The 13,433-nt window shown below is 36.6% G+C and overlaps 1 protein-coding gene across 5 annotated transcripts; it reads right to left on the reverse strand.

Annotated features, from left to right (window-relative positions):
* Positions 1–1,577: 1,577 nt before the first annotated feature.
* Positions 1,578–12,374, reverse strand: hrg (poly(A) polymerase hiiragi). 5 transcript variants are annotated; one of them, XR_013033885.1, is made up of 13 exons: positions 11,893–12,373; positions 10,981–11,214; positions 10,652–10,895; positions 10,309–10,413; positions 10,070–10,220; positions 9,779–9,990; positions 9,393–9,690; positions 8,701–8,877; positions 8,490–8,611; positions 8,232–8,402; positions 8,042–8,140; positions 7,639–7,786; positions 1,578–6,662 (listed from the first exon to the last, which is right to left on the reverse strand). XR_013033885.1 is itself a non-coding variant. In XM_076523772.1 (13 exons), the coding sequence occupies exons 3-13, from the start codon at positions 11,184–11,186 to the stop codon at positions 7,733–7,735; spliced, it is 1,839 nt and encodes a 612-aa protein (XP_076379887.1). In that variant the 5' UTR covers positions 11,187–11,214; positions 11,893–12,024; positions 12,337–12,355; the 3' UTR covers positions 1,578–7,732. The 5 variants fall into 5 exon arrangements, 4 of the variants coding, with proteins under 4 accessions (XP_076379887.1, XP_076379889.1, XP_076379886.1 ...); XM_076523772.1 differs by having other exon boundaries at positions 1,578–7,786; positions 11,893–12,024; positions 12,337–12,355; XM_076523774.1 differs by having other exon boundaries at positions 1,578–7,786; positions 7,992–8,140; positions 11,893–12,374.
* Between the last annotated feature and the right edge of the window lie 1,059 nt (positions 12,375–13,433).

Here is a 13,433-nt window from a genome sequence, read left to right on the forward strand (position 1 = left end):
ATATACTTTATAACGGTTAGGAAACTTTTTCGGTTCTCCATAATTGTTTCAGTCTGAAATGGTTATTTTTGGAATCTGTTCAATCCCTGTTTTATTTACTCTAAGCCAGTGCTCGGAATACTCGGGCAGGCAACATGAGGCTCCACCTCCTGACTACCGCCACACAACGGCTCGCTCTCTCCGCTGCTTCCATTAGCTGTGAGTGTATTGACGGTGGCGCGTGGAGCGAGACGCTGCGACGGTAAGCCGATGGAAGCAACGCGGGGAGTGAGGCGCTGCGGCGGTAGTCAGGAGGTGGAGTCTCATGTTGCGTGCCCGATCATTCCGAGCATTGCTCTAAGCTCTCAAAAACTTCCCCCCCCCCCCATTTTCACAAGATTTCTCCCACTACTCCACAAACTGGCTCCCTCCAGTTCAAGACTTTACAAGCTTTCTCCCTTTATTTCAAGTTCTCACAAGCTTTCTCCTTCCATTCGCTAGCTTCTAGCGAGAAGAAGAACCTCGCTAATTTCTCCCTTTATTTTAAAGTCTCGCAAGCTTTCCCCCTCCATTTCAAGACTTCTCAAACTCCCTCCCTCCACTTTAAGTTCCCACACATGCTTTCTTCCTTCAATTCAAGGCTTCTCCCTCGATTTCAAAACTTCTCAAGCTTCCTCCCTCCACACTGGGATCTCACAAACTTTTCTCCCTCCATTTCAAGACTTCACGAGCTTCCTCCCTCCAATCTAGATTCTCAAAAACTTTCTCCCTGCACCTTAAAAATTCACAAGCTTTCACAAGAGTGCAAAAGCTCTCTTTCTCTTCTTACTTCAAGGTTCACAAACTTCCTTCCTTCATGTTAAATTCCTATCGATTTTTCCCTTCGCTATAAGCCCTCACGAGCTTCTTCCCACAACTGCAATGTGAAAGTTAAGTTTTTTGTCTACATCAATCATCTTTATTTCACATATCTTAATCTTAACTTTGTAGAAGAATCAATACATTACATTTATCTGAAATAGAAGCCTGGTCCATGTACAGAACATTAATTGTATACAGCATGCGTAAGTATATCGGAAGTTGTCAATAAATCTAGGTGTAATACAATTGTCGATCATACGATGCAACTTTCTTTAGAACAGCGAGCGTATTTAACGATTTATCGATATGCAACATAACGTATTATGTGACGCTCTTCATATTTCTATATTTTCATCAAACTAACGTTTAATAATGATATAAAATGGGACAGGTAGTCAAGAAATGAACAAAAGCCGACGACGGTAAAACAGAATGACGCACTGTCGATATACCGCAATAAAGAACCATCTTATCATTTCCTTTTTAATAAAATATTCATATTATAATGCATGAGTACATAAAATGCAGGAAGACGTGGAACAAAAAAAAATACAAAAATACATAAAAAACATAATTCTTAAAATTATGAAAAATCGTGCAAATATAGTATTATATAATTCGAAAGTGTTCAAATTCGGTGTTCTATGAATTTTAATGTAATCCAGTCATTGTGTTTTACATTTATACGTGATCGATAGTGCGCCGTTTTGTTGGATGGTCGCCGGTCACCGTGCGTGTGGCTGAAGGAATTAAAAGAATTTATTTCGGTTTATTCAAGAAAGATACAGAGTGTACAGCTGCCGGGCATACAAATTATGCATAGAGTTTCGTGCTTCCCGGTAAATAATCGCCCCTATTGCAACATCGAAGCACGCTGGACTCTGCCGTCGTTACCTCGTTTACAACGACCTCGATCCCACGAATGGAGTTTAAACAGGCTACTTTTCGCGTACGGCCCTCGCGATACACCCTCTCTCGCGACCATAATCCTGCGCCCGTTGGAAGCCTACAATAATATATGTACTTCCAATGGCAGGGGTTTCAGTAACAATGCGCGAGATTCGCCGAGTCTTTTCGTCACCATATTAGACGCGTCGGTCGTTCAACTTTCGTTTTTTCGTACGAGTTATGCGACAATGAACATAGACTCGCGAGGCATTATGTACCGGCGCATGATGGTATGGAAAACGCTTCTAGAAGTTGTTCTTTGACCCTCTATCAATTAGTAACACAAGCATTGCTTTCATCAGATTACTTTGTTCTTAAGACTGATGCTCTGCTGGAGAACCATGCGTCGTCTAACTAATTACGAAAACTTTAGAATCGAGGATTGGGAAATTATTCTTCTCAAATACAATGAGTCCGAAATCTTACGTCACATGCGAAAGTACTTTTCATGTCGTGAATAAAGTTTAAAGACGATATAAAACTTTGCTGAAGTACGTAACATTTGAAATGCATTGGAAAGAAATGAATCTATGCTGAAACTAATTGTGAAAAATATCTTGCATGCAGAGAAAACTGTTTTCTGTTTATCGGAACTAAAAATCGGTACGATTACTCAGTCTATCTATGCGTTCAATAACAATTTAACACTTTTACTGCCGGGACACCCATATTTATTTCCTTAGATGTAGAAATTAATTTTTACTCGAATTTGTTGCATCTTTCTAATTTGATTAGGTTCCGTGAAACGTAAGAATGTTAAATCTGTAATTGATGTTATACAATTTAACTTTCCAATTTTACTCTGATTAAATGAAAAACTTTAATTTTATGAAGATATTGAGGATGCTGGCACGACGGTTGAAGTATAAACCAATGAGTGCCAATTCATCTAACTCAATGACCAAAAGCACGCACCCATACATCTGTACGTGGTGTACGATTTCTCGACTCACTATAAATATTCGAAGCATTCGTCGCAATGAATGGCAGTTACTTCTGACAGAATCTCGTTGTCTCTTGTATTCGTGGGAGGAGTTTACTCTCCGGTATAGATTTCGAATAAACGCGCTAATTACAACGCGTTCGAACCACGTCTAGATCTCGAATCCACGCCATCGCGCCGCGCACGCTAAACCGTCCGATGTAATCGCGACACTCGACGCTGTACAAGCACATAAACACATGGTAATGTATTCGATGCGTTTTTTATTATCATTCAAACAAATGACTCACGTTCACATGTTAACACGCCGCCTCTCGGATGCATACGCGTCGCTTCCACATGTTCCAATATAAAATCGTGCTTCGCAATGTGTGTAATTCCGACTTTCGTACATGAGCATGTACGCAGTGTATGGAGTGTGCACGTATATACGTGAACGTGATCTGGTCTGTGTACGTGTATTATGCCACTCTGTGTGCCCGATCAGTGGATACGAAAGAGTGTGTTCCCGGTTCCTAAACGTCGTTCGTACTAGAAATTATAATACGGAACAACGTCCGGCGAGGATTCTAAACGATCGAAACACCGATCGTTCGTATCAAGAAACCGCACATTTTCAGAGATATTTTCAGCCTTGGTTCAGCACCGTTTCTTTCTTTCCTTGTAATTTTTTTTACGAGATCTTTCGAGTTTTTCTGTTGATTCTCATTTGCTTTGCCTGTTGCCGCTTTTTCGTTTGTTTTCTCTCTTTTTTCGTTTACTGTCTTATTGTACAAGAGGGTATGTCACGGGTGATATTCACCGTTTCGTTTGATAGTAGCGTTTCTGCGACGGCTCGGGAACCCCGCACCGACGGCAGAATCGGTGCGACGATCCCGAGAATGGATCGAGGAAACAAAAATGTGCTATAGACATGTCTGCCAGATGTTTACATGATCAACGTGTATAAAGTTGCAAGTGCGTGATCACATTTCCTACTCTGTTTGCTTATTTTTATGTCTTTCCGTATTTTCTTCTTTTTTGGTAAGTTTTCGTCTAATTGATGAAAGAACGTGGTATCTTATACACGCGGGTAACCTTGATGTTCACTGTTTATTGTACTTCCTGTAGACGTATATGAATACGCATGCAAAATCTATATGCGTGTGTGCATGTGCATGAACCACCACGTGTCTTTCGATTATTCTTTTATGATGATTACGGGAATTTCTTTGTCGGTTTGATGAGAAAACATCGACTTTTACGACAAAAGAATACTTCATTAGAATGTTCAACTTTAAATAAATCAGAATCGAGATATCGTGTCAGTCGAGGAAATTACGCGAAGGGTAGTCTACCGTTAATAAAAATAATATTTACGAAAAGAAATCGAATTGGAAAAATTTATATAACTTAATGTAAGTATGATAGAAAAACCTTTACAGAGTTTCAAACCAGTTAGATACACCTGTCCATTAAAATAAAAATCGATATTTTCCACCATAAAGAAGAAATTCTCCACTGAATTCGAATCTCGTCACATGCTTTTGCAGTAGTAAAAAATTAAATAATAATAATAGTGAATGAAATATCAATGGATAATAGTGCTTATTATAATTGTAATAAAAAGTAAATCATAGGAGGATATAATATCAAAAACTACACATTAATAATATGAAAATCCCGTGTACACATAATTTATAGTGCCTTCGATTAGTATAAACTAGAAAATAGTAAGTATATTTAAAATAAGAAACTCTATATGGGTGGTTTTGAATTTTTAATAGTACCTTGCAAGAATAACATATTGTTTACCATATAAATTAGATAAAAATAATTTTGCCTGATTCTTCACCACGTCTTTACACCTTGACCGAGATCAAACCAGTAAGTTTCAATGAGAAACAATGATTGAACTAAAAAGAAATCTACTAGATCCATAGTCAAAGTTTAGTTCGATTTAATAATTTAGTTAAACATTTATTCTTTCGAATTGAATACTACTCCATATTCTGCAGTGTTGCATATTGCACAAATGATAGATCGCGTTTCGTTATTATCCAAACAAGTATTTCCACTGATACAAATTTTTAAAAATTAAACCTGCAACGCAAGGTAAACGTTGATGCAATTGTTTTCTGTGGGAATAAACATATACACTTAACATTAAAGTTTAGCCATGTGAATTTTGACTTGTGATTTATACAGACAATGAATACAGCTGAACGAAACTGTTTGACTCAAGGAGAGCATAACTATAATATTCTGAAGGTGTAATCACCAACCTCCGACGCAGAAGAAACATGCTTTCATTAGGATCTTGAAAGATTGCCTACATCCACCTAGGTTTGACAAAAACGATCTAAATGTTTGTGGTTGCGAGGTCGAGGTTTAACGTTTGGCTGATAATCTAACAGAACGACAGAATGTTGCACGAAGAAGACAGTAAATCATAACACAAAGAAATCACTGACTGACCTTTCTCGATTATACAGTGTACGAATACGTTACTGCAAACGCCAAGTGTAAATTATTACACTGACGCTATCAACAAATCGAGCTCTGAAACAAAAGAAACTAGTATCCCCAGATTACGACAAATATGTACAACAAAATGGTCCCTAACCATTGAAGAGGAGCTGCTATAATATTTGCAGTGTTTTAACGAGCCTTAAGACTTCCGGTATGAAGAATCTGAGTGGTATACTCCAATCTTGACAAAACTTATGCTCATGAAAGAAACACACTTGTTATTTAACAATTATCATTGATATTTGTTAAAGTAATCCTCAAAATTAAGGTTGAGAACTACAGTGTAACTATTTAGTGTAATAAAAATGTATTATAATAAATTATACAAGGTGTTTCAGGTTTTCTTATCAAACGGTGTCAACATGTTCAACAAGTAAAGTTATAATAAGGATATGAAACAATGTGAAAACTACAATCTATTGCATTAGATATAATCACTGTGAACAGATTAGCTATTTCATATTTTTGTTATAACCAATGTATTTGCGAGCCAACGTTTGTATGTTATTTTTTAATTTCACTCACAGAAGATGTTGACCTTCTTCATCAGGAGAAAACCCGGAACATCTTGCACGCAAGTTCCATCAAAATTGGAGTTCAACATTATTAGCTTCAGCAGAAACTGCGTTCGTATGATTCGGGCTGCTAAGGCTCGTGGCATACACCTATAGCCGAGTGTATACGACGCGTCAAATAATGATCATTTGCTTTGAGATATGAGGAGGAAAAAGAACTATACAATTTATGGTGCATATGCTTTTCGCGTATGTACGGGTTTCGATACTTTGTACATGTACAAAATTCATGGTAGTATACACTAATTGATTTCGCGGTGCCCACCCTGCAAATACTTCAGATTCACGTTACGATGCACAATGCTTGAATGATTCTCGAGCTGTCAAGTCATCGAAACATTGTGCACTACTTGCTTCAATATCCGTGTAAAAAAAGTGAACATCAAATACCTCGAGACATTCGATGGACCGACATGCCTTTAACACAAAGGTGTATTCGATAGAAGAAGGAAAATGATCGGTACGTCGAAAAAACTGGAAATATAGGATCCGAAGGAAGAGAGAGTACTATGTAACTGAGAGAGAGAGAGAGAAGGAGGAAGGACTGAAGGCAGTCGAACACCTGAAATCACTCACCAACAGGTGATAACGGATGATTTGAATAATCCAGATGCCAGTCCCTTGTTGCATCGTTAAAGCTATAACGTTCGTTTCTGTGAATAAAAACTAAAAAGCGACTGCAATACGATAACTCATTTTTACGTAATACGATCGTCAACAAATATAGTCAATGGCTCCGATCAGGGAATGTTTCATTTACGAGACCAGGACTAACTTTTCAGCTAACAGTGATCACTGCCAAACGAGTGCACGCTAGTTGACGTCGCTTGTTCGCCCTCCATTGTCTGTAAATGAAACACCGAATATCTTATGCCAGTGCCGGTGATTCTCATTCATTATCTGACTGGTTACGGATACGATACAAAAACTAAAAAGAAAAAAACGGAAGAAGCTTAAGTATAACAATATCATATGCATCTTGAATTGAGCTCCACTTAATAGACGTTATTTCTAGTGATCCGTTTATCGGAGACATATTATAAATAATATTAAGTAATGTTATAAATACATACTAAACAACTGAAGCAAGTAAAACGTACTATTGTGTTATGGTTACACAATGTCTCAAGTAACTCAAAAGGCAAACCGCTCTCATTGTATTTTACACCGACACGCGAATAACGTTGCGCACGAATTATTTACAACTTAGCATACTTATATCCCCAGTGTTCTTTTTTTTATACTTTATCTACTTATGCATTAAAGAAATGCGTTCATTTTTGTATACAAGAATACGTTCCATCTCGGGTATCATTTTCCGTTTTCTCCCATTTTTTTTGTGTTTCCTTTAGTTGAAAATCCTAACACAAAACTCTAATGAATAGGTCGTCGCCTCGTATTCCCATATCACCACGACGACGCGAATTGTTTCTCGGACTCATCATTTCCGTTTTCTTATCTCGTATCAACTTTGTGAGTAAAACTTATCGTATAAGCAATATGTACAAAATGAAATATAAAACTAAAATTATAGACCTTACAGATAGTGATGGATTGTTAAGTTTCGTATTACTTTGTTAATCGCTCCGTTCAGAATTCCCAGATCTCGCGGCTGCGCGGCTCGTAATAAAAGGTAACATCACAGACACTGGCACAATCATTGGATCGTGGCGTAATTGTTCCCATTGACTGTCGATGTTCAGTAATATTAAAATCAGAACGTCTATCGCACAGCCGTGCACCGATTGATTCCAACGGGTAGTTCTCTCCAACACATCATCACGTTGCTTTGTTTTTTTTTTTACGAAACGGGGGACTTACAGTGGGCAGTGGATGGTTGCGTAAGATGTGATTACAGTCTAGATGGCCCAGTGGAGCATCTGTCGATCGACTTGAGGTAGTAATCCTGTAGTGGTCAAGTGCAAACGTATCCCTCCTGCGCTACTGTAGATGCACCAGTAGGCCCATCCTGAAACATTGTAAACATTGTTCAATGTAAACGTTTCCAAACAAAACTGCTGGAAGAATTCGATTAGGTACACATCAAACAGGAAGAAAAAGATAACGTTGTGAAAGCTACAATAATCCCTTCGCTGATTTACCTCTTTGTGACTCCAAATTATGTTAAAATCCTATATTCATTTCTACTACGCTCTATTGTTATAAGTAGTTACCTAATTCTGTTCTATGCTGTTTACTGTTCATTATATGTACAATGTCTTACATCCTTAGCAGTTGTCAATGTTTGTTTGTATTCATCCAAGCTAAATCCGGAATTGCTATCTTCTCCACAAGACTGAACCACTAACGACCCATCTTCTCCCTGTACAAATGCCAATAATTTACGGTTACGCTTATTTGAAACCTACACTTATTTCAACCTACAACAGGAATAATATTCTTGTTATTTTCACCTGTGTAACTTGCTGATCGTTATCGTTAACCTTTCGTTTCTTGGAGCACGAATCGGGGTTCGTATCCGATAGTCTCTTCCTATTCGCTGCGTCTCCTGGGTTCCGCGGTGAGATACTGCCAGTATTTCCATTGCCAGCAATATTACCATTTTTGTGTACACTGCTAGAAACCTATTTGAATAAATTAAGTAGTAATCAATGATTATATTAAAATGACTTGAATTGTCATAATGTGTTCAAATCATAAGGTGTTTCTACCTTTCTCTCTCGTTTGATTAAATTAGTAGCAACATAATTGTGCAGGTCCTTCTTCTTCACGTGCTTGGCTTCTATCCACATGCCTTCCTTCAACATCTTTAACTGTTCCGCTTGTCTCTGAACTGCAATTTTGTGCACAGATAGTTATTCAATTTATTCAAACATTGCATAACGGAAATTGCTTGAAAAACACGTATCGAAATATCCTTACTTGAGTCGACAAAGGATTTTATGTCATATGTCAGATCAATATTTAAGTTTTCGCTTTTGGCGAATAGTAAGCCGATAAACCACATGGAGCAGTGCCCTTCCGGTTCTGGTTCTAACGGTGGAAATGCCTCCGGGTTTACATGTGCCAATGTAATGTGAGGATTCCTTTCCAGTGTACCTGTTTTGAAGAGTTAGGATTTTGCCATTTTGGCATCCGCGAATTATTAGCATTGCAGATATGAACAAATTAAAATATCAAATTCAAATTTGATGATTCGAAAAGACACAGATTAAGACAGAAATTCGTACAATTCACTGATTTAGAACTGCTGCTTACTCCTGCGATAGATGCATTCGTTTACCAGAAGACCTGAGAATAATTTTCTTTTTAAATTGATATTTCAATAAAAAAAATAACCTGTTTTAATCTACGTCATTTAACTGGAACAAACTGAACATAATGTGATAAGCTAATACCAAATGCTTTGTTAAATATAGTTTTTAGAAATTTTAATACAGTTGATCACTTCTCGAAATGTTATATGATTTTCAGCATCACGGTATATTTTTATTCATGGTTTTAAGTAACGTCTTGAGTATAACACAGAACAATGTTCACCGTGTAGACGTAATTGAATTTACACATACTGATAAAATCCAATAGAATGTATATTGTCGTATTCAATATTTTACCTATCAAGTGCCGTATTTTTGATTCGACAAGCCCACACCATTCAAGTTGATCTTCTGCGGTTAGACTTCTGGCCAATAACACGATATAATGCTTGTATTTTCCAAAGAAATTTGGAGGCTCGAATAACTTATCCCACGTTGCTTTCCCCATGATAATTTCTTCTGTTATGGACAATCCTGTTTCGAATGCTTCCTGCATGATTGTTCTTGTTGAAACTGATACGTTGAAAGTTGAATTTTGTTGGGGATATGCCGGTGTAATAATCGGCATTAAATGATACCTATCCGATATATTTACCTTTACAAGAAAAAAAAAGTTGAGTGTAAAACATTTCTAATGCTATAAAATATGATTGAAAGTCTACGCATATAATAAAAATTCTTACTCTTGGATCCCAAACGGGAAAACCCAAATTAACATTGTCTGGTGGTTTTAAAAGAACTGGCTGTGGCCATTTCCATTGGGAGAACACAAGGAAAAATTTTTCTATTAGTGTTGCTGCAACAGCATTAGGATAAAGTTGACATGTTCTCGCAACCAACATTGCCCAAGATACACCTCCTAAGTATCCTAACACATTACTGTATATGCCATGTCCTATAATTGAAAAAGACGCAATTAATCTTTAAACAAAGCAGAATTTAAACTATTAAAATGAAATCAATAAAAGTCTTACGTTTCGCCCATAATTTAATAGCTCTAAGTGCCAACCTAAAGTTTTCTATATTAGGTACTAAACGCAGTATTTCATCTGTCACTCTGCAACCATTGAGACTTCTGACACATTTCTGATCAAGGTTTTTCAGGAGCATATCATCCCTAAGATCCTGTATGTCAAAATAAATTTTTTTAGCTTTACAAGTAACTCACAGAAATTATAAATTCATATAATTAATCTCAAGGTATTTTACCAACCATTGAATCAGGGATTTCTTTAAGAGCTAATTTTGCAAATAACATATCAATTTCTATACCATCAAAGTTCATTTTTATAACTGGTACAAACGCCTCTTCCACTGCCTGAAATATATTAAATGATATAACGCATTAACTAGATAATCATTTATTGAAATCAGTAAGTGTTTCAAATTAAACTCATGAATTATATATTCCCATTGAACCTTACATAAACTGTCAACTAATGGATAATCTAAGTATAGATTGCTTATACTTACTGTGCAAATGCTAATTGGGAGGAAAGTTTATATTAAATAGACAATTAATTATACTACTGTATAAGATTGGTTAAAATACACACCCTTAAATCTGTAACTTCTTCTTGCATTTTCAATAACTCAAAGAAGGATGAAAAATAATCCGACCTATAGATGTGACGTGGTACAACACATAGTGCATCTATATCAGCACCTTTGTGATGTACCCCTAACCTATATGAACCAAAAGTATATATTTTACCACCAACTTTTTCGGCAACATTGGATGGCATGTTTCTGGCGATACTTGTGTCCCTTATCCATTGCTTCACCAGTGTATTTAATTTGCTAAATAATATATAATAGTTAATGTTATATTTTAGAAATATTTCTTATGCAGAAGGTACTATAAAATTATATAAACATAAAGTACCTTAAAATTTCCATTCTATGATTTAACTCTTCTTCGGATTCAAACACATTATAAGGTTTTAATGATTCTTTTAATTCATTTGTCCTAGAAAGATCACTGGGCTTCGGTTCTGCTATACTGATAGCAGATGTCATACCCAATGTACGTAGATTTCCTTCATTTGAAGAAGACTTCGAGTTTGAATTAGTACCTTGTGATGACCACATTTTGGAGTTTATTAATTTTATTTTAGATCTGAAATACAAAAACCTACATTATTGTTACTAAGTTATATAAACAATGAACTCTATTTCCACATACATTATTACCAATTAAATAGTGACAAAAAAATGTATATAATTGAATAGTTACATATTTAATACATAATTTCGTTAAAAAAGTAGATGAATAATTCATAATGCTAATGATACTGTTTTTCTTTGTCATTATTCAAACATTCTTTATAAAGTAAACACAATTGATTTTTTGATGACACTGTTTAAAGGTATACATCGTGAGCAACGGACATTAATGTAATCTGTAAATAGTCCGTGGTTTTTACCTGGGAAGCATTAGATTATCCTTCATCAACATTATTTAATCTTTTATAAAAACATTTATAATATAAATATAATAATTATACAAGATTTGATAAAAAACAATTTAATCTCTATTCCATTTAAGTACTGCCTAAAAAATAATGGGATGCAATGTGAAAGAAAAAAGATGTTATATCAAGAAAGCGAGCAAAGCACAAACTAGAACGATAAAAAAGAATAAAAATTATAAATTAATTTCACAGAAGTATTTGATACTTTACAAACTGTACAACATTGCAAAGAAGTATTTTAACGCGGGATTTCTTTTCGGTAGTATGGACAAGGAGAAAAAATATGCAAAATCGTAGCAATCATGGTATTATTCAATTCTTACCACTTAATACTTTGTCAAAGATGCAATGACATGATAAAGACAGAGAAATCACGGACGTGTTGTCAGGTTATAAAACACGGAAATTCTTGTAACAAAGGTGCATTATGTCCACCCAATGGTCGCGGAAGGTTCCTGAAAAGGAAATTGTATTCCTAACGCAAATAGCACGTTCTGAGGACTCTGCTTAGCCGTAAAGCAGCATGAACAACTTGTAAACAATTTACGAGGTAGCAAAAGAACTCCGAAAAACGAAGGTTCGTAAGTCATAGATTGTTCGCGTCTATACGATTATTTCGTGTACTACCAATGAGTACAAATCTTCCATAACATTAATCGGAATACACTTCACGCACAAAACTCTTCATATCGCGTTATACCATGTAAATAAATAGTTAAACATTATTACTCGAAAATAATGGACACACGTATACCCGCACCACATACCGATAGTATAAACATGGCGTCCCCTGACGGCTCACTGTATCCACGAAGAATCACATAGGCAGAACTGCAATTGATTCGTAACTAATCCTCAGCACTTCGCCACCTTGCGAGCAAATAGAAAACTGACGATCCTTTTCTACAAGCTTTGCGCATTTTAGAATGAATTTTAGTCTTACTAAAATTTTCGAATTATAGATTGTGTACTGTATAACATAAAATTTCACACCTATGAGTTTTTTTAGTTGAGATAACCCATACAATAAAGTATGGTACGTAGCGCTTCAACATCGGCATGCTGAGCGATGCAGGAGTAAAGCACACAGGAATGTGAGGATAGGTACAGAAACTGCTTCTCTCTGATTGATTGACGCTTCACAGCTCAGCGGTGCCGCCCTCACAGTTTTAGACAAAGAAGGGAAGTGGCAAGTGAGCAAGACAGCATGACATCGGCGCAATACAAGCGAAACAAATCACACTGACGACCAATGTTGCTTGTCTCACTTTACCATGCCTGCGATCTCACTCCATTCGCGCATCCTTTACCTGACGACCACACAGTCCAGCGTATTTGCCAGTATCTTGAAACGGCGATCATTTTTACAATTATTACAATTTTCGAAAACGTTTGCGACGACAGAGCAATTCGGCCGAGAAGGCCCACACCACCACCCCACTCTTGCGTCGAAATGGCCTAGCATGGCCAGGGCTCTGGCAAGAGTTTTCGCAGGTATCGGTAATTGCTTTATTGCTGATTTATAAATCAGGTGTAGGCGAGTCATTTCTCATGTCGAGAAACAATACTGAAATGAAACCTACGGAAACTTTTGTCCGAGCCCTGGCCATGCTAGGCCATTTCGACCTTAAGCCCGAATTTATTACCCCAACAAATTATTCCATCTATTTATTCCAACAAACTGTTTATTTATTCGATCGATCTGCTCCGTCTATTTATTCGATCGAACTAGTCTATCCATTTATTTAAACAAACTATACCGTCTATTTATTCGGGCATTGTATAATTATTCGAATCGTAAGGGTCGATGCATATCTACGTGCCAGGCACGGGTCGTGCTAGCAGCGTGCTCGATTGAGAGCGT

Source organism: Megalopta genalis, chromosome 7 (assembly GCF_051020955.1).
Source record: "Megalopta genalis isolate 19385.01 chromosome 7, iyMegGena1_principal, whole genome shotgun sequence".
NCBI classification, from domain to species: domain Eukaryota; kingdom Metazoa; phylum Arthropoda; class Insecta; order Hymenoptera; family Halictidae; genus Megalopta; species Megalopta genalis.

What these genes read in the sequence shown, in the direction of transcription:
- hrg (XM_076523771.1), bottom strand. Translation starts at nt 11,186, where the DNA reads ATGTGGTCATCACAAGGTACTAATTCAAACTCGAAGTCTTCTTCAAAT. An exon ending in ACGATCAGCAAGTTACACAG is followed by an intron (nt 8,141 to 8,231) that starts GTGAAAATAACA and finishes GCATTTGTACAG; the next exon opens with GGAGAAGATGGGTCGTTAGT. An exon ending in CATTGACAACTGCTAAGGAT is followed by an intron (nt 7,787 to 8,041) that starts GTAAGACATTGT and finishes ACAATGTTTCAG; the next exon opens with GATGGGCCTACTGGTGCATC.